The sequence below is a fragment of the Oncorhynchus keta genome, chromosome 16 (genome assembly GCF_023373465.1).
Source record: "Oncorhynchus keta strain PuntledgeMale-10-30-2019 chromosome 16, Oket_V2, whole genome shotgun sequence".
Taxonomy (NCBI): Eukaryota; Metazoa; Chordata; class Actinopteri; order Salmoniformes; family Salmonidae; genus Oncorhynchus; species Oncorhynchus keta.
Window position 1 is genome coordinate 14,007,128 of NC_068436.1, and position 24,485 is coordinate 14,031,612.

At 41.9% G+C, this 24,485-nt stretch overlaps 1 protein-coding gene across 1 annotated transcript in view; it reads right to left on the reverse strand.

Moving 5' to 3' along the window:
- LOC118395563 (rho GTPase-activating protein 10-like) overlaps nt 1-24,485 on the reverse strand; it is a 39,810-nt gene continuing 15,325 nt past the window's right edge. The window contains exons 15-22 of the mRNA XM_035789387.2: nt 22,560-22,618; nt 19,967-20,072; nt 18,084-18,243; nt 15,577-15,706; nt 12,519-12,675; nt 6,161-6,244; nt 5,007-5,101; nt 1-3,254 (exon numbers count right to left, since the gene is read on the reverse strand). Coding sequence (XP_035645280.2) covers nt 3,166-3,254; nt 5,007-5,101; nt 6,161-6,244; nt 12,519-12,675; nt 15,577-15,706; nt 18,084-18,243; nt 19,967-20,072; nt 22,560-22,618 — 880 coding nt within the window. The 3' untranslated portion in view covers nt 1-3,165. The remainder of the gene's footprint in view (nt 3,255-5,006; nt 5,102-6,160; nt 6,245-12,518; nt 12,676-15,576; nt 15,707-18,083; nt 18,244-19,966; nt 20,073-22,559; nt 22,619-24,485) is intronic.

Below are 24,485 nucleotides of genomic sequence, written 5' to 3' on the forward strand. Positions count from 1 at the left end.
TAAAGAATAAAAATGTATTTATTTAACATTGATCAAGAGGACATCCAATGTTACAAAATTGAAATGGATGCCAAGACCTTTAGAAATGTCATGAATCACTGTCTTAAATTACTGCAATAGCAATGCAAAATGAGATAACAAAAGCTCTTAGAAAAATGAAACCGGCTTTTTTAAACAGCAATAGAATAAAAGTATTGTGATGTGTTTAGTACACCTACAATTGTAAAACCCACTCAAAATGAAACCACTAAAAACTTTAATTCCGTTGACCACTAAAAAAGGGCTTCAGAATAGAATATACTTGGCAATTTGTGTGGCCTCTTAAAATAACTATATACACAGCCATAGACAATAATATTTGGAAAATACTGCATTTGTGGTTGTGGTAATAATAATAATAATATCTTGTCAGTCAATTTGGTACAGAATAATACAAATTAAGATGTGAATGGCATCTAATTTGTAAACTCTGTTCAGAAAGATTTTGAACATCGTCGAATATGGATCTATAAAAACCGGTTTTCAATAAAACCCCACTTTGTTTAGCACATTCATATACATCATTGCTGCATTGAGTTGAACATTCAGTCACACCTAAATAATTGATTAGAAAGTTAGATATTCTTTCCATGTCCTTTAGGCAAGCCATTTCTGTATTTTGAAACAAAATTAGCATTCCTGCAACATTTTGTTTACATTTGATTTGAACTGAGAAATTAAGCTAATTGATCGCACCCAAATTGTCCCTTCTAATTTACAAGACTCACATATGCAATCAATATAGTACCGAACAGCCAATTTGGACCAAAGGTTTTCCTATCATTGAGCAAGACATGGGGAATCCAATAAAATGATCCAAAGTCACCCAAGGACCCCCCAAACCAATGGTCATTATACAGTATCAGTTCTGTCAAACTAGTATGGAGCTGCAGCTTGGAGTATTGCTTCTTCATTCTATGTAATCTATTCCCTCTGAATCAGGTTTTTTTCCCCATTCAGAGAAATTTGCCATTTGAAATCACTTGTATTATTTACCAAATATTAGTCTGAAAGTACTAGGTTTTGTCAACTTGATGTTGCTGTTCCTACTACTGCCACACCCCTTTGTAAATATTGCTCGTCTCGTTTATTAAACGAATCACATTTTCTTTGCAACTTTGGGTAGAAAACCAAAAGCTACTGCTCACGATGAAAACAAATTGTAGTCATCCTCACAAGTCAAGACAGTTCTCCATGAAAGCAATTCAGTTTGTCTTAGTCTTAGCAGCCTAATGATTCAACCCAACAAATGGCAGCTCCGAGTGGGCAACACCTATGGTGCAATTCTCATGAAAACTTTTCCTACAAGCACAAAACTTGTAGGAAGGGGCTAGTGACTAAAATGTGACAAACCCTAACAAAACAATACAATTATAAACTCTTGCATGGCAGTGGTGTTGCTTAATTATTTGAAAATATATATGTTGTGTGATTAGCAACTTGTACCATTAAACCCCAAAAAATACTAGTGTGTTTGAGACTTTTCCCATTGAAAAGCATAACATTGAACCCATTAGAACTGCTGTAGCCTAATGGTTTGTTTATTCACCAGGAATGGCGAAACTAATCCAGACCTTTCTTAAAGGGAATAAACCACAGAGGGGCTGTTTCCTGGACACAGATTAAGCATAAGAGAAGGACAACCGGAATTGCTATCATGGAGGACTGGCTTGAATTATGAGGATGGCCACAATTTAGTTTCATCATGAGCAAAAGCTATTGGTTTTTCTACCCAAAGTTGCATGCCAATTTTGTGACTCATGTTAATTAACAAACACAAGAGACCAGCAACATGGTTAAAAGGGTGTGGCAGTAGCAGGAACAGTGGCATATAGTAGGCAAAACCTGGTACTCACACTAATTTATGGTAATGCCAGAGACTTGAAATATTTAATTTCTCTGAACGGGGGAGGGGGGGGGGGCACCAGATTCACAGGAAATACTTTACATAGGATGAAGTTGCAATACGCCAAGTCCGCAGCTCCATACTACTTGCTAGACAGAGAACTGAAACTGGTTGTTGGGGTGCAATTGGGGAGGAGTATGTGGGTGGCTATTGGATTCCTCATGTCTTACTCATTGGTGGGAAGAACTATAGTCAAATGATGTCACTATATTTATTGAAGATTATTTAAATCCTATTTTAAATGGCCAATTTGGCTGCAATCAATTAGCTTAAATTCTTAGATCAAATTACATTTCAACCAAATAATATTTCAGGAATGCTAATCTTAGGTTTGTAACTACAGAAACGATTTCAGCACAATCTGAGATGGTGGGTGTCGAACTCCTCCTTGTGCTTTTTGAAGTGGAAACGACCCGATAACGAGTCTAAGTTCGGACATCATTGAATGTCTAGGTCAACAAGTATGCAGAGGAAGAGTGTCTGAACCATAGAAATATAATTACTAGAACAGTTCTTGTATTTCTATGGTTTGATCGAAGGAGAACCATTCCAATATGACTGCCTCTACAGCATGTCAGTGTACAGTCAGTCACAACAGTGGATACTTAAATAATAATAATTGTGGTAAAACAATAAAATGCAATCCATGTGCCAATTAAATATATCATATTATACCAAAGCACCTCTTGAAGAGTATTCCAGACATTCTTCACAGAACACAACTCTTTAGCATTTTCCAAACATACCCGTTCAGTAAATACATGTCAACTGTCTTGGTGTTGTAAGGCACCTTAAAATGTTTCTTTCCTATATCCAAGATAGATTGTACATCATTGCTGGGGGGGTATATCATTATTCTGCATTAAAGTTGATGAACGCATAGTAGTCACCGGGCAGGGAACACGAGAGTTGAAGGCATAAGAAAAAGTATGAATTTGAGAATGGGAGTGTCTCAACATCGACTTCATGGATACCATGTATAAGGTTACAGTTGGGCGAGATACCGCCATAGATGGTGGCAGGCCAGGCGACCCTTGTGTTTGGCATACAGCATCTAGACGTAGATTGTCAGGGATGACGAGACCCCTCTTCCACTAGCCTGGTCCAAGATCTGTTAATCAGGACTTCAATGTTTCGCTGTATAGCACACTTCCACAGTTTGGTAATGGCTATGACCATATAAAGGTATACAGCACAAACAGCTCTGGGACAAGGCTAGTCTACAGCATCTCCACATAGTTTTCAGGGATGAGGCCTTTCTTCCCCTCCAGCTCTCCTTCCAGCCAGCCAGGTTCTCTGGAAGGTGCCACTGCAGATGGGAACAGAAGGTACCAGGAGACAGGGTGAGATAGGAGTAAACGCAGTGTGTTTCATCAGTGTTAGAAAACAGATGGCTGTGTCAGTGAGAGAAAGTTTTGCTCAGAGCTTTATAGTTGACAGAGTATATAAACAACCATCATCTCAGCAAACACTGACATTGTGGTGGAAATAAACATTTTACTTTCTGTGCTCAGGAAATACCGAACGAGCATACCGGGCAATGTCCCCGTGCCACATCATCCTCATTTTGTCCGTTCAGGTAATGTATTTGCTGGGAGAATGACTCGAGGGTATCATTGTAGGCTGCATAAAATGTATTTGACACAGAAAAGCTTTTCAGAGAACAGGAACATGTTAATTAGGCACTAAATGGATTAAAAACAGACATACAAGGAGGGACTTCTCCAATCAGAATTCTTCATTTTAGTTCTGCATTGCAAAGTGTTTGAAAACGTTTTTAAGTTGGTCTTCCCATGGTGCCGGACCATCTTCAGCCTGAATATGAGATGATAGTCGGAAGTAAATTGGCAGCAAAATACAGCGCCAATGGATTCCTACCCAAACTCTGTATATTTGACTAAAGTGAAATGGGCTGAGATATGTTGATGCATAACTTTAGTATTTTCTAACCCATCTCTCTAAAATGTTTATACTACGTGACAGTGTATTTGGCTCCCTTGCTTGTAGTGTATATTATTTCATGCAATACAATTTCTTATGAGATGGAAAACCCAAGATGATATTAAATCAAGCTGTGCCATTATTAAAACTATTATTGATAAAAATAGGTTGAGACCATGTTTGGTTAGGTATGCACAAGCCAATATACGTCTCTAGTCAAGAGATTGCCCACATTTGCCCTCATACTGTAACACACCCATTGACAAGGGTTATATCATTTGTCGACCCATGCACTGCCAATTGACTGTGTGGCTTTGAGATGGTTGGATTCTCAATACGAGCCAGTGAATCATATTTCTCAAATATTTTTGGCACGAGGGCGTACATTTTATATTTTCCGTCTGAGTTACAATCTCAAACACCTCAGTTAAACTCAATTGGAAAACCCCATACCAGATAATATTTTATTAGTAGCGTCTCCCTTGCCTGACCACTCACCCTGAATTTAATTCCTCTGCTCTATTAAATTGCTATATACATTCAGTCTGAATCTGACATCCTAGAAGTCAGAGGGGAGTTGTTTTAACATTTTTAAAAAAATCAGCGATTCAGTCTAACAAATCACAGTTGATAAAGTCATCATGGAGGCTGGCTCTGGACCAACCCATCGGTTTTTGGGACCAATCAGAACGGCATTTTGAAATCATAGGGCAAATCCAGACTCATCATGGAGAGGAAACATCATTTTGGCAAGAGGCATTTGGATGGGAAGCTAGGCAAGTGTCTTGCATCTTCAGGAACCCCAGCCCATATGCATACTTGAGTAAGCCCTCAATGATAATTGGCTGGTAATACCCAGCCATGGTCACATTGTATCATAATTACATAATCCTCTTGTTGTAAAGACTAGTGTATCAAATCCATTTCCCTTGACTGACTAGAGCTCTGTAGAGTCCTTTCAGATGGACTGGAGAGTCACTCTACCCCTCCTCTCTCACTCAGTCTGATTCAAGATCAGATTGGGCTGTCCTGTTACCGGTTCCCTCACGGAATCCAATATGCCGGGCGGTTCTTTGAGATTTCAGGAGTGAGCGACCGTTGTCGGAGCGATAACACTTACCGGCGCTGAATATTGCTCCGACCTGGAAGGATAACTCAGATTCGTGCTCGGCCTCGCACGGGTACACCGCCATGGCTCTCTTGCCACCGGTGACACTGAAAAATGAAGACAATCAGTGAGCTGCCGGGGCTTTGGGAGGGAGGGAGATCAGAGGATTACTGCACGGTTCAATCTGGGCTAGGTATTCAGTACTGAAACAGCAGGGAGAAAATGAGCAAAAGGACTATGGGTATCTCAGGGGCTGGCGCAAACCAAGAGGACTATGGGTATCTCAGGGGCTGGCGCGAACCAAGAGGACTATGGGTATCTCAGGGGCTGGCGCGAACCAAGAGGACTGTTGTCTGGCAGCTCTCTGAACCTGGCGAGCGAGTCCACCACCATCTCAGACTGCAGACATGCGTCAGGCCACAGCGATAGACAACCATTATGGTTCTGAGATAAAAGAGCAGGGCAATTCTAAAGCAGGTTTCTACACACAGAACAGCCGAATGGAATTCTTGAGTTCCTCTCCTGGCACGGTTTTATGAAAAATTCTACCCGTAGTGGTAACAGACACTTTGAGGCTACATTCTTAAAGTGAATGTGAGGGAAAAGGGTTGTCTAAGACATTATATGCATGCATAGCCCTGCAAATGTTAGAGAAGATGCTTTTCTGGCCTTGACAAAACAACATGTTTATTCTCCAAGGTTTTTGTTGTTGTTTTGCAAACAGTAATGCCTGCTGCCAGTTGAGAGCTATGTAGAAAACTCAGCCTTCAATACCTCATATCCTGACAAATATTTCATATACCTACACTCTGCAACAACAACGTTGGAGAGAGCTGGAGACCAAAACATAATATCTATTCAAACGGAAAAACTTCTGCAGATGCCAAGTTGTCACCGCAACAATCTTCACCTGCACTTTGGGATTTGTTCTTTTGAATAGAGGGTATTCTTACTGCATCTGGAGGAACAGGCCTTTTGTATATATTAAATAACATAATGGATTGCCCATAATGACTTGGCCATGTGCAATTTCCTCAGCATAATTTGAAAGCTTGAATTAATCTTTGTCTGGTAGGTAGCCCAGCTATGGATAACAGTTATGGGCTACATGTCTACAGAGTTCCCACAGAGTCCATTCAAATACCTGTGTGTGAGCGCGCGCTTACCCGTCCACGGTCTTGTCCCCATCAGAACTGGCTTTGGTCAGGGCTCCAGAGTTGAGCCGCGAGGCTGCTACAGCGATGCAGGCCCTGCAGTCAAACAGAGGGAACAACACACATCTATAACCAGATACCAAATACATACAGTAGTGTCGCAATGACACCAGACCAGTCTGCCAACACAATGTCAGTGACCACTGCATCCACCCAGTAATGGGTCTTAGGCTTCACACAGGCCAGGGAAAAGACCATGAACTCAGATTGTTGCAGCATGTTTAACTGAATAGTTAATGTCCTCCCATCTGTATTTTACTGCAGTGAGAAGGTCTAGGTGACCGCCATCGTTAAGGTGAAAAGTGAATTCCCTTCTCAAACGCATATTTCAAGTTGTTTAAGTCAAACATGCTTAATTCCCTGTAGTCACCAACATAATAAAAAAAAATTAAGTACACAGCCATCTCAAAACAACTGCTATAAGTTACACTGAAATCATTAGCAATTGTTCGGGAGTGAGAGGTAGAGTGTGAGGTTTTAATGGCTAGTGCCCTTGAGCTGTGGGGGTAAAGCCAGAGGGGATTTCAGCAGGGGACAGTGTGTGGCAGAGAGAAGAGGCTGGGAAGAGCACCACACTTAACAGCAACTTACTTTCACGTGCAGTCAATTAATATTCCACCTCCAGAATCTACACAGCCTTGGCAAGGCTTACAGAAACTCACAGGTTTTGTTCTAATTACCTTTGTTTGTACAGTTTAAAAAAAAAAAATTCTGTAGTGAAGGGCACATTTAGAAAATTCTACACAAGTTTATTTATGTGAGATACATTTTTTTTAAAAGGACAAAAGTGTTTCAAAAAGGAAAGAGCAAAACAAAAAGGAGAGATGTGGCCCTTTGTGAAGCACAGCAGGGCACAGAATCAAGGGTCATCACTTTAGAAAGAAAAACAACTATTGACAATTCAGATCTAAAAAGAAAATGTCTCATATTGGGGCTGAATTAACACTGTTTCTTTGATAATGCCCTTGACTCCCCTGTCTGACTACCACACCATCTCAGGACAATTAAACAGCCTTTAACATGATTGCGGAACAGAGAGGGGGGAACACAGATGAGCGGCACAACCTATGAATAAAACATAGAGCAGGTGCATAATTATTCAAATCCGGGGAAGTTCACAGCTGTCCTCACTTTATTAATGAAGCACTGTTTGAATATTTTTGAAAATTAAAGTCCTACATCGTAACCACTTATTTTACTGATATTTGATGTATGGATTAGTCCAATGGTATAAAAGAACATGAGATTGACCCATAAATGGTATTTTCCCCCTAGGAACAACTTCCACTGTTCTCAGGGCAGACAAAAAAAACCCAGAACAACCAGTATCGCCAAGTTAGAGAATGTTCTAGAGAACCATTACTCGAGGTCACAGCCCATAACATCTTCACTAAATGGATATAAGAGGACACCCTATAGACATGACCATTCACAATCCTATTAACCATTACTAGTAAAGATCTCATATTGTGCCATACGCTCTTTACTGCTAGGGTGACGGCGGTGGCAGAGAGTGTGTGTCTGCACTCTTTTATGCTCTCTGCGTCAAGTCTCGTCCTACTTTAACCTCCAGAGACTGAGCAGAGCCAGCCAGGGCACAGAGAGGCTGAGAGGGACAGCCAGCGTCAAGCCGCCCTCCCTCCTTCCCTGCCCGGTGCCCATGCTAATACAGCGCAATGAGTAAATTGCTTCTAGCCGCTGCTCCCATAGAGACACTAAAATACAATTAGAGGGAGCAGCTTGGGAGGGCCTGGGGGGCAGGGGTTACAGGTGGGATGGAATGAGGGAACATAGTCCTTACCTCTCTGGCCATGACTTCGGCTATCAGAATACGAAGACCGTATTGAATAGACTGGTCTCGATGCACAAAAGTCTGTTGTTTGATTGTGTTCAGATCTGTCTGACCACTTCAGGTGGTCGTCAGGGATGCATTTGTGGTCGTCAGGGCTACAGGCATTTTAACATAGCGGGAGAAGGGAACCTGGACACTGACCACAGTAGACACATTTAAAATGTAGGTGTAGATGCATGACGTGTTCAGAATTCCACGATCAGAATACGAAAACTGCATTAACTCTCAAGTGTAGACATGGCCTCTCCATCCATCTGTCCCCCTCTATACAACCTCTCCCTCCATCAGGTTCTAGTCAGGTCCAGTCAGTGCAGTGGATGCCGGATGGTGTGGGTGATTTATAGCTATGCAGACTGTGTGTGTGAGTGGAGAGGGACCACTGGTGTCTCAGCTGCTCCACATCAGCATGGGGGAGGGGGCACTGCAGTGCAGAAAATCCACTCATTAACCTCAGTGTGCTGGCCCTCTGCCTGGGCCAACAGCTGAACAGGAGCACTGTCACTTTGCCCACCTGAGGGTAGGTGCTGAGATGCACTCTTTACTGCTAAGGTAGGGGGATGAGGGGCAGAGTGGATGCGTGTAGGTGCTTGTGTCCACACACAGTATACAGGCACTAAAACAGGCAAACTCACACAATTGCATGTTAGTGTGTAGACGAGGGTACGCTCACCTCACACGCAAAAACAAACAGATACTCAAAATCGAAACATTAAGTCAAAAGTTGACTTTACTACACAAGCGAAGACTATTAATGAAATGGCAACTATGAAGATCTGGAAAAGACCTGTCAATTAAATAGATACTGAAATGATTACAGGATGAATGTTTGGGAAAGTTCAATGAATTCAACATGGTTGCCCTAGAAACCAGTCACATGAACAGAGTGGAAAATGGATTTATCCAAAAACAAATTACAACTAAGCCAGACACAGGAAAATACATCTTTTGGTGTCTCGTTAACCACAATATCACAGAACCTCGAATTACACATCGGTTGCTGTTTTTAAAATCAACAAAAATGTGTTTCCTATTGAAATATGATTACCAACACAACTTCCAATACATTAGGAACACCAGCTCTTTCCATGACAGAGTGACCAGGTGAATCCAGTTGCACTTGTTAAATCAACTTCAAAAGTCAGTGTAGATGAAGGGGAGGAGAAGGGTTAAAAAGATTAAGCCTTGAGACAGACATGGATTGTGAAAGTCATTGAGGGTGAATGTCATTGAGAGGGTGAATGTGCAAGATAAGACTTAACCCCTTTTCAATATATGAATATTATTGATACCATTTGAAAGGAAACACTTTGAAGGTAGTGAAAATGTAGGAGAATAACACAGATATGGTAAAAGATAATACAAATAAAATATTTCTTTTTTGTACCATCTTTGAAATGCGATGAAGGCCATAATGTATTATTTCAGCCCAGAAAAATTGGTTTGGGCTACTAGATGGCAGCATTGTATGTGCAAAGTTGTAGACTGATCCTATGAACCATTGCATTCATCTTAAAAACATATCAAGACTGCCAAATGTGCCTAATTGGTTTATTAATAACTTTAAGTTCATAATTGTGCACACTCGTCAAACAATAGACTGGTATTAGCTAATGTATTAGCTAATGTAAATTGACAATACAACCCCATGCTAATCGCATTAGCCTATGTTAGCTCAACTGTCCCGAGGGGGAACCGAACAGGGTATGGCGGTATGTGCCGGGCTCACCAGTTAGAGTGCGTCAAGAACTGCAATGCTACTGAGTTTCATGCTCAACAGTTTCCCGTGTGTATCAATAATGACCCACAACCCAAAGGACATCCAGCCAGCTTGACACAACTGTGTGAAACACTGTAGTAAACATGGGCCACTATCCCTGTGGAATGATTTAGACACCTTGTAGAGTTCATGCCCCAAATCAATATTAGGAAGGTGTTCCTAATGTTTTGTACAGTGTATGTCTGAAGTTAGATTTTCAGTGGAAGCATACTTAAAAAAAATAAACTTATAGTAGAAGAGAATTGCTAGGCTGTGTCCATTTTGTGAAAAACTGAAAACTTGTCCAACTGCCCATCTAAACCCCCCACGTCGAGAAGCACAGGGTAAGCCCCAGAGCAGTGCCTCTGGATTGAGAGCAGAGCAGTGCCCCTGGATCAAGAGCTACTTAGGCGTTAAGTGCCTTTGCCCAAGGGCACAACAGCAGGACAGGAGATGATACCTGGGATCAGACACTAGCAGACCTCCGGCCACCAGTTCAGCTCTCACTAGTTTTATAATCTTGTGGATATGGGGGCAGTCACTGTACAAAAGAGGTGCACTGCTGGTTTTCATTACCGTATTGCAGGAAAGGAATTCAACCCCACAGCCTTCAGGCCTGGTAGGGTCTGTGAATGGGGGACTTTCTATTTGCCCTCTTTCTGGGCTAAGAGAGACTTTCCACATCACTGATTGGAGGAGGAGTGGTGGGCAGGGTCTCATATGTATAAACTGTACTCTAAAGTGACTAAGATACCTTAGAATAGTATAGTGTGTAAATATTGCATCACCCATCTCATATGTATATACTGTATTCTATATCACTCAGTCCAATGTTGCCGCTCTGACATCTGTATATATTCTTAATCCATTCCTTACTTAGATGTACCCAAAATACACAACATGTTGTGAAACTTAGATATTACTGCACTGTCGGAGCTAGAAACACAAGCATTTCGCTACGCACACAATAATCCACTAAACACACGCATGTGACAAATACATTTGATTTGAGCTGGTAAGCACCAAAAAGCAACTCTGCCATCAATCTGGGTGGGCAGGAAACCCTGTTCTATGATCCACGGCTGTCCGCCATGACAGAGGGATGGGGGAGAATTACAGTCTCACTCTCCAAATGACTGCCACAGGGATATCCAGATGGTGAATTTGGGGGATGAGATGAGACACTGAAGTTAGCATAGATGATAAATCAGAAAAGTGTGATGTAGAGAGTTCTATTTCAACTTGTGTAGAATGTCATTTTTTCCAGGTTAAAGCTTAACAGATGTACCTAATTAGGTACAATTCCAGGTATTGAGCAGTAAGCACTAAATCACTGACTTCCCGTTCCGGTGTCGAGGCTGGTTAAGTAGTTATTCTAGCCTGGTCCCAGATCCGTTTGTGCTGTTCTGGCAACTCCTATGGTCAATGTCACTGTCAAGCTAAACAGGAATTGCCAAGGCAGCACAAATTGATCTGAAAACAGGCTACCTGTTGTACACACAGTCCACCTCCCACGCCTTTTTTTGGTGGAGAGTGGCGGTGCCGTGCCCTCCACCAGAAAGGTGCTCCCTGCCATGCTCTCACACACAGCAGTCTTCATAAAGGTCAGAGCTGAGCTATAAGAGTTAACTAGAATATCTTTCAAAACCAATACGATTTACACGGCTGACGCACCGCCACAGTCTCCCAAACAAATAATGGCGATATTCACGACCCCCTCCCGGTCACTCCTTCCGTTCCACTGGAGGAGAGGCGAAGCCACGAAGTGGGAAAACATGGGAAAAAACAAGTCTTGTTTATGTAACCCACTGTAGCTCAGTCTGTCTATCATGGCGATTCGGAGCCAAGGCTAGAGGTGCCACACACACACACACACACACACACACACACACACACACACACACAGAGGCGTTGAAAACCAAAGAGAAATAATTTTTTCCTCCTCAGTTAAGTACGTGCTAATTGTTGTTTTACAGCTCGTATGTCTTGTGAGAAGAACTCATTGCACTCTGAGCATCTCAGAGAGGAAGGGAGGGAAAGTGGGCGAGGGGTAGGGGGGAGTCAGAGAAATAACTTTATTTCACAAGGTGAATCTGCAGACATGTGACACTGCAGATACAAAAAGCAGCCCAACATCTGCAGTCTAACCCAATATTATTATTAGCTGTCGCATCAGCATTCAAGGCAAGCTGTGGGCTGGAGACAACTAAAAGAAACCAAGGACTTCAGAGAGAAGGGTTGGATAGAGAGGGGGAAGAGAGCGAGCGCGAGGAGTGAGAAAGCAAGGAAATTGAAAGATATGCCTATGTACGTAGAGGCTGGGAGGGGTAGACAGGAGGAAGTGGGCATCAATTTACTTTGCACCACATAAAAAATAATAATAATAAAATGCATATTTTCTTGGGCAGGTTATATATATATTCAGTTCAAAGAGTCTCAGAGACAGAGATAGAGTTTCAATTAAAGAGATATGAAGGTTTGCTGTATGAATGGAGCCAGCAACACATCCCCGTCAGTGACTAAGTGGTGTGAGTAGAGAAAACAACATTCAATCCCACTGCAACACGTCAGCTCTTCCAGACTGTCTGAGTTTGAGAGAGTGAAGCCAGACAGCTACAGATCTTAATGTGGATGGTAGTGTGGGGTTAGGTAGACTGATGCCGAGGTTAACTGCAGGCATTTCTCCATGTAGACCCACTTACCCTGGGCTGTCTCCTGTGCTGAAGCTGGCGAGAATGCGACCATGGTTGGCCTTCTCCGGAGGCGTCCCCGAGGCAGTCGACTGGGACGACACAGACTCGTTGCTGCCTAGAGACACCTCATCCGAGTTGGAACCGACATCAGGTGACGTCGATGACACTGAGGAGAAGTAAGGCTGTTAGTCATTGAGAGCAAATTGGACGAGAACGTCTTTGTCCATTATTTAGGGGAGCAAGGCTAACCGTGGCTCTGTGGATAACCCTGTGCCGCTACAGCAGCTGAATGTGGCAGTGGATGACCAGGAGATCACCATGACTAAGGGACGCTAGGAGGTTCCAGGCCAAGTTCACTGTCCAGTACAACTCTTAGTTCCTGTTTTTAAAAACAGAGGGACAAACGATCCTAAGCAGCAATGAAATGTTAAAGGAAGTTGCTTGTTTAAATTTGGAAGTGTCGTTTCCTTTCCCACCACACCGATCAAAGCAACAGGGTGGCCATTCTGGATTATGAGAGTATATTGAATGAGTGACGTTTAGGCAGTCCCCCCACCCGACAGTGCTGTGCTGCACTGTGGAAGAATGTCTTTGACAAACTGAAACACTATCATGATCATAAAAGGGACATTCATAAAATACTGTAGCTTTTCGGCCCGTATACAGTAGGTCTTATAGATCAGATGACTGATTATATGAAAGACACATGCATACATGATTATATGACATCTAGCCCCGATTGTATCGAAACAAAGTCTACACAACTACAAGAAGCCGTTTAGCTTTCGGAGAAAAGCAACTGTTGCTTGTTGGTTGCACTGAGCACAAGATGGATGACTTTCTGGGTTTTAGAGCCTCTGGAACCAGTTAAACCCGTTCTCTTCTACCATTATTAAAAACATTCACTACCGTCAGCTGTATAGAGTTAAGAAGAAGCATCTATCAAGAGGATATTGCAGTCGAACAAAACTCATTTTCCATGTTTACACGATCCAAATGAGCTATTCAGAATTACTTCATTACTTTTACTAGAAAACACAGCCCAAATAGAAGCAAATAATCAAAACCAGAGACTTCTTGTAAAAAGGAACATCTGCTTTGTACACAATGACTGCCATTATGTGGATTAATTACCTTACACATAATCTTTTATTTTATTTTTTAAAGTCACAACTGGGTTGATGGAAACAGGAAATGCTGGTATTGTATAAATGCTGGCAGACAATTTGTTCATTCGACATGTCGGTAATATTGATATAATAACTATCATATCACAGTACACTTGGAGTCAAACAATATGTTGACACAGGAAAGCATGCAGTTTTAGGCTACAGATTAAATAAGCTACGATGAACTTCACAGGGTGGTGAAAGTGCACGGTGATGAGATTGATGCCCTTTCCAATAAAAAAATTATTCTGCTGACATGATCATTGCTGTTCGACAAAAAAAAATAACCTTGTTCTTATCCATAATAATCTTTTAGGTAGCCCATCCACACCGCTGTTGGCTAGAGCGTACATAAGACCAGAATAGGAACACCTGCTATATAACGTAACAGTTTGTGACAAAACCATCAGTAGAGTTAGTAATTCAATGGAAACCATTTTTTTTGGTACATGGGAATTTAACCGCAAAACTATTTTTTTTGATGTGCACTGACATCCACGCACAGCCTTTCTGCACAATGATTCAGTTTGATGGAAACATCAGGTGGGAGATGAGCGTTTTACACAGATTTGACAATATTCGCATGAAAATCTGTCGCTAATTGGATGGAAACCAAGGTACTGTAGCAAAACCTATAATACAGAAAGCGCAAACAAGTGTTTAGTATTGGACAAGTTCAAGTAGTTTCCCATTTGATGACCAATGAATACAACCCTGGCTAATGCTAAAAGCTAAACACAGGATTGAACTGGCCAAGGAAATGATCAAAAGTACCTGGTTAATTGTCTTGCAAATGAGACAGGATTGTCTTCCAAACCCTGGCAGTCATATCGTTTAATAACGTGTCAACATATTGTTAAAAAGTATATGTTCTGCTTCACCAGAGTTTTGGCAAAATGTAAGATTTCAATCACAGAGAGAAAATAGAGTAAGGTATAAAACAAAACTTGATTGTGAATGATTTGATCCAGGAAAATATGATATTCCTGGCACTCCAAACTGCCGTGTCCTCAGAAACCCAATACCTGTTGGACAGTTGCCCCATTGCAAATGTGTTAATAAATTTCCCTTTCAAGGGGCTGAAGCTACGGCCACACAAAGACGGGTGAAAATGGATGAGAAACATAGCTTCCTCACTGTCCATTGTAGTCGGTCAAATGTTTAACTCATTTCAACTTCACACACGAGTTGCATATGTAAAATGAGACAAATCTATGGATGCAATCAGTTCTCTCCGTTCTCCTTCAAACATTACCAGCCCCATAGAAAAAAGCCCTTGGCTTATCAGTTTTCATTGGATACAAAATCTAGGTGCGGACGCAGCCTTCAGCGTAGTCGCCCATATCTACTGGGTATATTTGCCCACACATACATTTAACAATTAAAACGTTCGCCGCCAGGTAGTTAGACATCACTTTAAAAACATCCAGACCCAGAACACAATTTGGTTAAAGAAAGGATTATATATTTTTCATCCCAGATATTAAAATAACCCAAAAGTAAAAGCCTGGAGCAATATGGCGGGAGGAATCAGTCTGGTAAGCAGATTCAACCTCCTTTAGGTCATGTTCCAGGAGGAGGATCTGATGGGGGCTGGGGGTCTGGGGTTTACAGTAGGGCAGCAGGTTAAGTCACCAGGCTCTCCTGGTAGAGCAGTGTGGGAGGAGGCGCCTGGTACAGTAGTGGTACAGCTGTCCCCTTTATATTAGTGATGATCTATAAAGCTATTGTGCAGGTTTTCTAAGGCACAACACTAGCTTCATGACTGCTTTATATAGTACAGGAACCTTTACTGGGATCGCCGAGTCAAATACTTGTCATGAGTAGGGGTCCCTCATTCCAACTCAACCTTTCAGCAAGGCTGGCTAAGGCTGTAACGTTAGGGCTCTGTCTCTTACCTGTCTGCAGGTCCACTTTCTTTGGGTTATAGACGGCAAGGGGTCGGTTCTGTCGAACAGACAGTTTCTTGGACTGCCTGGTGGGGCCAGAGAGCCCTGGGGAAGACTGGCCTGGGACATCTCCAAAGATCTGAAACAAGAGAAAGCATGTGTGAGTGGCGGGGATACTGTGTTTGCATAACGAAAATGTGTTTAACTACTCCCTCAAAGCAAAGATGGAGCATATTAAGCAGAGGCATGTCCTCATTTGACCTTAGTAAAATGTGTGTTTTGAAGAGCTCACATTTGACAAGTCAGATAGCAAAGCACTTTAGCCCAGCAGCATGTGTATCTCTAGAGACAGTTGAGATGCTTTTTGCTCACTTATTGCGTACTAAGAAAACACACTGGATCTTCCTTTGCAACTTACATCAGGGTTAAAATAAACTCAGACCCCGAAACACTAAGACCAAATCCAGTCTAGGGATTCTGCTGAAAGCAGCATGTTTATTAGGGCACCCACATTTTACAATAGACAAAAATGACTTTTTTTTTTCATTGGACAAACTCTCGGTTTTAGCTCAGTTTAGTGCCTAATGAACAGGAGCCAGAGGTGGCTAGGAGCGACTGACCCACTGACGGGCAGTAGGTCTGGATTGGAGGCGGCTCACAGTACAGCTTGTTTACATAGTCTGTATGTAAAAACATCTGCTAACTTCAGATGTGGAGTTGAAATAATTTAGGTAAAGAGGGAGGGGAGAGAGCGAGAGAAAAGTAAAAGGAAGTTGGGAAAAAAAAGTATGTTACAGTGAGAGAAATCTGATATGGTTGAGAGCAGCAGAGTTTCAGCAATCTCTCCCCCTACCATCTCTGCAGATGGATGTGAATGTTAAAACACTGTCTGCTAGCATCTGGGGGTATCAACAGTCTGGCGAGAAGGAGAGGGGGGGGAAGGAGAGAGAAGGGGAGGGAGGCGCTGGGCCTGAGAGGAAAGCTAATGTCTGTCTGCAAAACTCCCTCACCTCTCGTCTCGCAGCTCAGCGCTTTTCTTAAAGCTTCCAAGGGTATTTCATTCTGGCTCTGACACCAAGTCATCCATCACCTTGTGGTGTGTATGGTGAAGTTCTGGAACATTTATGGAAGTGTCTCCTCACCAAAACTTTAATTGCTTGGTGGTTGAAGGTTGAGCGCTTTCTATTATCTGGACTATTAGAAATAGAGGATCAAGTCATAGTCAATTCATGTTTGAGTTTAGGGGTACTCTTGGCATCTTACAGCTGACCAGAATACTTAGCACAGATCACATACTAACCTCAGCCCTTTCTGTTTTGGCTCTGGGAATTGAGCCCCTCTATAGATGTAGGCAGATGACTATTCACATTAAAAGCAGATTACAGTTCTGTCGTAGCATGGCTCAAAACGGGACTTAAACCCTGTAGGTTAGGCAAAGGACCTTCCATGTACCCTTGTAGATGTCAGAGTACCATGACATACTGGATATCGTTTTGAAGAACAAAAAGGGGCGACATGAGAATCCCTGCTTCGTAAGTCAACCACTGGGCCGATGGAATGATGTCAGCCAGGTTCTGTAGTCAGCTCAAAGTGATCATCTCTACATTATGTAGAACACAGATAAAAACTATCAATAAGCTGCTTTAGTTTCATTTGTCTTAGAGCCCTAGCCCAAGACAAACAGGGATTTCATAAAGTTTTACTTTACTCATAAAATGTGAAGAATATTGCCTAAAATGTCAGAGCAATGTCCTCAAAATCCCATTGCCAGCACTGGAGAAAAGTCTCAGCAGTGCGTTTAGCGGTGGGTTTTAGACAAGCTTTCCTCTGGTTGCAGCATTGAGGAACAATATTAGAGGATGGGTCTATAGATGTTACTGTGGTCAGGGGGACAAGCTCAGGAGCGGTGGTGGAAAAAGTACCCAATTGTCATACTTGAGTAAAAGTAACAATACCTTAAATCCTCAAGTAAAAGTCACCCTGTAAAATACTACTTCAGAAAAAGTCATTTGGTATTTGGTTTTAAATATACTTAAAGTATCAAAAGTAAATGTAATTGCTAAAATATAAGTATCAAAAGTAACTTAAGTATTCCAATTCCTTATATTAAGCAAATCAGACAGCATCATTTTCTTTTAAATTCTCTTTTTTTAAATTATGGATAGCCAGGAGCACACTCCAACTGACATAATTTACAAATGAAACGTGTTTAGTGAGTCTGCCAGATCAGAGGCAGTATGGATGACCTAAAGATGTTCTCTTGATAAGTGCGTGAATTGGACCATTTTTCTGTCCTGCTAAGCTTTCAAATGTAACAAGTACTTTGGGTGTCAGGAAAATGGAGTAAGTACATTATTTTCTTAAGGAATGTAGTGAAGTAAAAGGTGTCAAAAATATAAATAGTAAAGTGCAGATGAGTAAAAATACTTAAGTAGTTTTGTTGCAAATACATTACACCACTGCTCAGGAGTGCGTTCGGACGTCTGTTTCGTTCAAGAGAAGAACCCAGCGGTTACCTTCTCGTGTTGCTCGATGAGGATCTCCACCACAATGTTCTGGAACTTGAGGTCCATGATGGCAGCCACAGTATCCTCCTGGGGCCTCATCAGGGTGGGACCAAACACCACACCCAGGTTGGCCACAGTCATCAGGTTAAACTTACTGTGGGCCGCCACACTGCATGGGGAGACCAGGATAACAATTCATGAATTCATAGACAATTGATTTAGAGTGCTTTTCCCCTGACGTTTAAAAATGTTTTACATAGGGGGATACATATACTCTTTAGAAGGCCTGTATACTATAAAGAATTCAGCTGGAAAATGTCAAATTCGCTTTGAAAATCAGATTACTCCATGTCTGACAGCTCACTAACGTCTGTCTGACAGTTTGCCAAGGAAGGAAGGTGTTGCTACCACCTTGTTATGTCAGTCAGAGGTGTCTCGAACAGCATCTCTGGCTTGGCCTCATGTGTTCGCTAGAGTTCTTACTGACATCATTACCCAGTTCACCACTCCATAGATTGTTCTTGAACATTGACCTTCTCTCCTAAACTTTGTCACTTCAAACGGAACTTTTTCAGTTGCCTTTCATCCGATTCACAGTAAGTGGACGCTAAATTGGGTTGCTTTTTTCTAGGGGAGGAATTTTTGCTTGAGTTTAGAATGACTGAAGAGTTGGAAAAAACTGCAGAGATGAGATTTTTTGGGATTCCCATTAGCCTTAAACCAATTGCCAAAGCTAGTCTTACTGGGTTCCTGCACACAACGAAAAAGACAGACAAGACTACAATTTACATACATTTAAAAACAATAAAATGTGTGCGCGCGCACCACAAGTAGGTCACATGCAGGGGAGGCGTTGTGCCATGTGTTGCTGCATTTGTTTTTGTTTTTTAAACAGAAACCTCAAATTCAATCAATCATTTTGAGTTACAACAAATCAAGTGAATCCACCATTGTTTTAATGATTCTAAGTTACAATTTTGTATAGTAAGAACATACATTTAAGACAAATAAAAAAATCAGTCATTAGACCGGTTAAGATATTCTCCTTAAATGTATAAAATGACAAATTGTCATTCAGCAGAGTGACGGTGGAAATGCATGAAAGGGAGCCTTTGCAAATCTAAATATGTCACCTAGTGACAACCTTTCCTTTATCACATTTCTTAAACCATTTCAGACAGGGGTGTGAAATTTTGGCTTTGCCTCTCTCCCTGCAGGACAAGCTCACAGTCAAACACCCCCCCCACACACACACAGCCAATTTCAATAAAAAAAAAAAAATCCAGTCGGAAGAATTTCATGCTGGATAATCCAAATTCGATTTCAATTGCTGCACTTAAAAGCCTTTTTACTTCTACTCTGAGAACCCTGGGGCAGGTTCTCTAAGAAATAAGATCCTCCAGACTTTGATTGCCTCAGGGAACGAGGATCATGTTACTTATCTTCAATTTGCTACTATTTAGTTTGTCGTAAAAAAATAAAAAGTGAGTTGCTGAGGTAAAACCCTGTAATGTTAGCAAAGATTATGAAATCTCAGATCCTATCTCTGAAAGGGCAAGTTGTGTAACAGCTAACGGTCCAGTTTGGAGAGAGGGGTACACCCAGAGGAGCGGGTGGGAAATGGAGGGAGCGGGCCATTTCATTAAAGGCATAGGGAACTGGTGAAGCAGTGCAAACTTCTGACTACTATTGTGGAGGGTGCTGGGCTGTTCTAAGACAGGGTGGGGCCTAACTGCCTGCACTTGGTTGGAACAGAACATGTGAGAAAAGGAAATATTGATGGGAGAGAGAAGAGACAGGAAAGAGCAAAAGATGGGGGGTGGGCTGTGGTGGATCAAGGACAGTTGAGAAAGAGTACAAGACCGAGGACGAGAGTAAGGCTGCTAACTCACGTAGCCAGGTGTTTCAACAGTAGCCCCAGGACCAGACGGTTCTTCTCAGGCAGCTTGTGGACCAGGCAGTGGATGGCTTGGCTACGAGACTCTGGACTACCACCTTCTGTTTAAAAACAGGACAAACAAGGTTATTTGACAGCCGCTTACAGTGCAATCATTCTACGTGGACCATGCGGGAATCAAACCCACGTGTTGCTAGCACCATGCTGTAGGCGTCAGGATTTCTGCAGAGCAATAAAGTTGTTGAACCAAAATTAAAAGGTGAAACTGTCATTTCTCAAAATCACATAAGTTACTTATGCATATGTACTTTGGATGGAACCCATATTGACCGTGTCCCCACTTATAAATATCTGCACAACTGGATTGATGAGAAGCCATTGTTCTTAAAGTATGTTGATGAGTTAAGGAATTGAGAATTAAAAGGTTTCTATAGGAGCAGGTCCTGCCTTTTGTTTAATAGCAGAAAACCAAGGAGTATGCCAGCATTCATTCTGGTTATTGACTGTCTATGAATGCTGCTGCCACTGTATTGAAGCCATTGGAGGCAGTTAATCACAGTACATTGCAATCGTCTATAAAGCCCTCTTGCATAAACTTCCACCACATCTCACTGTTAACTTTAGACACAAGTTACTAGGCTCAGGGACGGCTAACCCTGGAGATCCCTTCAATCTCCAGAGTCAGGAAAAGACGTTTAGTTTTTTGCACCTCATTTGGAATGACATGCAAAACTCCTTAAAGCTGGTGGAGTTAGTGCCTTTGGGGCAATTCAGATGGGCGTTAAAAAGTATTCTAAGTGAGGAATGCATTTCATATGATTGTGTTTTGCTTTTCATGTTTTGTTTGCGCTTTTCATTTTTAGTGTACATGTATAGTGTCATTGTTGATTGTGTATGCAGGGCTCATCTGCTAAAAAGACTGGTTTTGGCTCGACTTCCTGGCTAAATAAAGTTAAATACAATTGAAATCCACCAAAAACAGAACATTTGTGTTATTACAGTGCTGTACGATCCATTCCTTAGGTGGAAAGACTCCTGAGCAGCAAGCACTCTGGTGCAGTCAGATCTCACTCTGGAAGGAGCTGTCACAGTAGGAGATGTGGAACCACCGACTCCCGATCTAGTCACTGGAGACACAGGGTCGTCCGTTTTACATTTTGTCAGCAGCTCTAGTCAATATTGGTGCAGTTACAGTAAGGCAATTCCACAGTAACAGAATGCGGAGACTAATTTTTTTTCACTTCAGAAACGTACGCCAAACAAAAACCAATGATTGCTAAGTTAAACAAAGTACCACACAACTCAATGCACAAGGACGACTTTGGAAATTGTTCGCTGAAAAAGTTAATACATGTAGTTGAAGAACAGAAGTTTGGTAACAGAATGACAGCACAAGTCAGTTTAGCCCAGTACAAGCTACCATACAAGAAAACAATGGATGAGGTTTACATTGGCTTTATCAGCTAGTGTAGACTACAACAGGTTCTCATATTTAAAAAGAACAGTAAAGGGTTAACAGCAAATAAAAAGAGAATGCAGATGAACAGCAAACTTCCTGTTTGACGCCGATATTCGACATGAGTGCATTTTGCCAGAGGATATGTAGGCTACTGTTGCTTGCTAGAGAGATCGTATAAAGCTACCGTGTAAAAGGGTTGTGATAAAACCAACATCATCCCTTAAACATTTCCTCACACACCCACACAGGCATCTGATGGCTACTGCCCACACAGAAACAGCCGGCGTGCACCCCCCTCCCGCCCATTACTATGGGAACGGCACAAATTTAAATAAGGGAATAAAGCTTCTTAAGGATGCTGTAATCTTTCAGAAAATATTTATTGCTAATGCATTTCTGTACCTGCATTATGAGGGCATTGCAAACGGCTGATAAAAACACTCCATCGTGATCCAATTATGGGACTTGAGGGTAATTCATGTTAGGAGGATCACTCAGGACATGTCAGGCAGGCTATTGGAGTAAGATTATATAGGGAGAGAAATGTCATGTTTCTCTGTTCAAAGTCACTGGGCCATTTGAGGACGTTAGTGTGGGTTACTAAGATTTATAGTGTTTAACAGGTGGTAACATTTCCCTTTTAAGTTACCTTAATTGCAAAGAACCAAAGGTTACTTTAATGGCAGATGAAGGTTGAATTACAGTGTGTGTGTGTGTGTGCGCGCGCACGCGTGTGTGTGTGTGTGAGAGATGAAGACATCTTTATGGGTCCCATGAAAGGCTTTAAAGGTACATGCTGAGGCACTTTTACAGAGGAAAACCATGAACACAAGTATTTGTTTTAACTCTACAAGATGTGGAACATTCAAACCAGTTAAGTTAGCATCTGTTTTCCATAGAACTACTGAGAGAATGAAAATGATTAATAGCCAACCTAACTGCACTGGGACACTTAGACCATGAATTGTCTCAGACAAACACTTGCTAGTCATGCACACAGCATTGCACTCATTGATAACGTGCAATAAAATAGATAAGTATTCCTTTGCTCTGCTCCTACACTCCTGTGAGTAGTTTTACATCTGGTTTGAGAAGAGCTGTATTGTGAGTGAGGACAGCTCAAACTTACTTGCAGGGGCGATAAAGTCTTTGTAGAGTCCATAGGTCATCAGTGGCTCAGGAAGACTCCTAGAGAGTCCAGAAATAAAGAGAATGCATTAAGAGCAAAAGTGAGAGAAGAGGTGGAGAACAAAAGAGAGCACAGAAGAGCGTGAGAATTGCAGCACTGTTTTATAGGGTCTGCACACAACAATGATTAATGTGGCCGTGTCGGGATGGAATTAGATGGCGCACCATGTCACAGTGAGAACCAAGTTCTGAAGGTCCTTTCAGTGCTGCACCAGGCCCTGTGCCAAGGCTACTTAGCCTCCCCTGAGGAACCAGAGGAGCAGGGAAGGAGAGAGGCTGACCCTCTGGCTCTGCAGCAGGCCAGAGGAAGACAGAGCTGCAGGACGATTTACAGTAAATCTACTGTCTCTACTGCAGACTTAAGACTGTAATAAGGTTTCAGTTGACTCAATGGATGAGTAATTACATCATATGATTGGATGGTTTTCTAGATTGTTAGATTGCTTGTGTAAAAACATTTTATCATATGATGTGTGCAATGTATAACTGACAGTCACAATCTCTCAGTTGCAATCTAAATGTCTTAATTATAATTTAGCGAATGCTTATAAAAGTGTATTAATATGCATGGGTAATTTTCCCATCCAGATTCTCCATCCTGTCTGCCGGGGGATTCAAACTAGCGACCTTTCGGTTACTTGCCCAACACTAATCCCACTGGCTGACTGTCAGGTTGCATTATGAAACAGGAAAAACTGCTTGACATACACCAGAAAGGCAGTTCGCTGCCTGGGACCAGATCTATTTCTGCAGTCATGCAAATTTACAGCAATTTTTTATTGAACCTTTATTGAAACTAGGCAAGTCAGTTAAGAACAAATTCTTATTTACAATGATGGCCTACCCCAGCCAAACCCGGACGACGCAGGGCCAATTGTGGGCCGTCCTATGGGACTCCCGATTACAGCCGGTGTGATACTACAGACCCGGGTTCGATCCCGGGTTGTGATGCCTCTAGCCTTAGTGATGCCTCAGTGCCTTAGACCGCTGTGCCACTCGGGAGGCCAACGAGCATAGGAGTTGGCAGGAGCTCACAAACAGATCTGGGACCAGCCTGGGAGAGTGTCAGTCCCATGACCCACAGCAAGCAACATCAAACTACTTCCTGTAAGGGTTGCGGGCGGGCAGCAAAACCTGGCCAGTCACAACAGTCCCGTGACTTCTGACCTGCTCCTGCCCTGTTAGCCTATCAGACTGATACCATTCCAGTTCCCATGCTTTTACATTGACCACTGAGCTAAAATCCTCTTTATTTATTGTTGTTCAATTGATGGAAAAATGGTCTTGGCTCACTCAGTTTATTATTTAATAGGCTATATGGCAATTGCACTGGTGAACTCGCCAATCTTTTATAATTTAATTTTGATAACTAAACCTTTTACAGCAGATGGAGTACTGAACAAGCGTAATGAACTAATTCCAAAACAAGTGCAGAAGAAAGTGTAACAGACTGGCCTGGGGTTAACGATAAGTTGCCTATAATTTTATTCAGTAAATCGCTCCATAACCAACCAAACCTTTAACATCCTTCAGTTTATGCAGCACTACAGTATGCAAATATCACTCATTAGTTTCCGTTGGATACCGTAATTGCATTGGAGTCAGAATATGCAGTGCGAGTTTGTTAGCTAACAGAACTTTGGCTTAGCTTTTAGGGTACATTTAAGTTGTTACCTTGCAGATAGTGTTTTTATATTAAATCTAGGACTATCAGTTAAATTAATTGCTTTGAAAAGCAAGGAATAATAAGCAAGCAATAACTTAATCCATATAATAGATTGCCTCACTGAACTAAAAAACAGGATTCCTTTAATATGTGGCATCCAACCTAATTTGAGTGATTGATTTGATCAGAGAAACAATGACA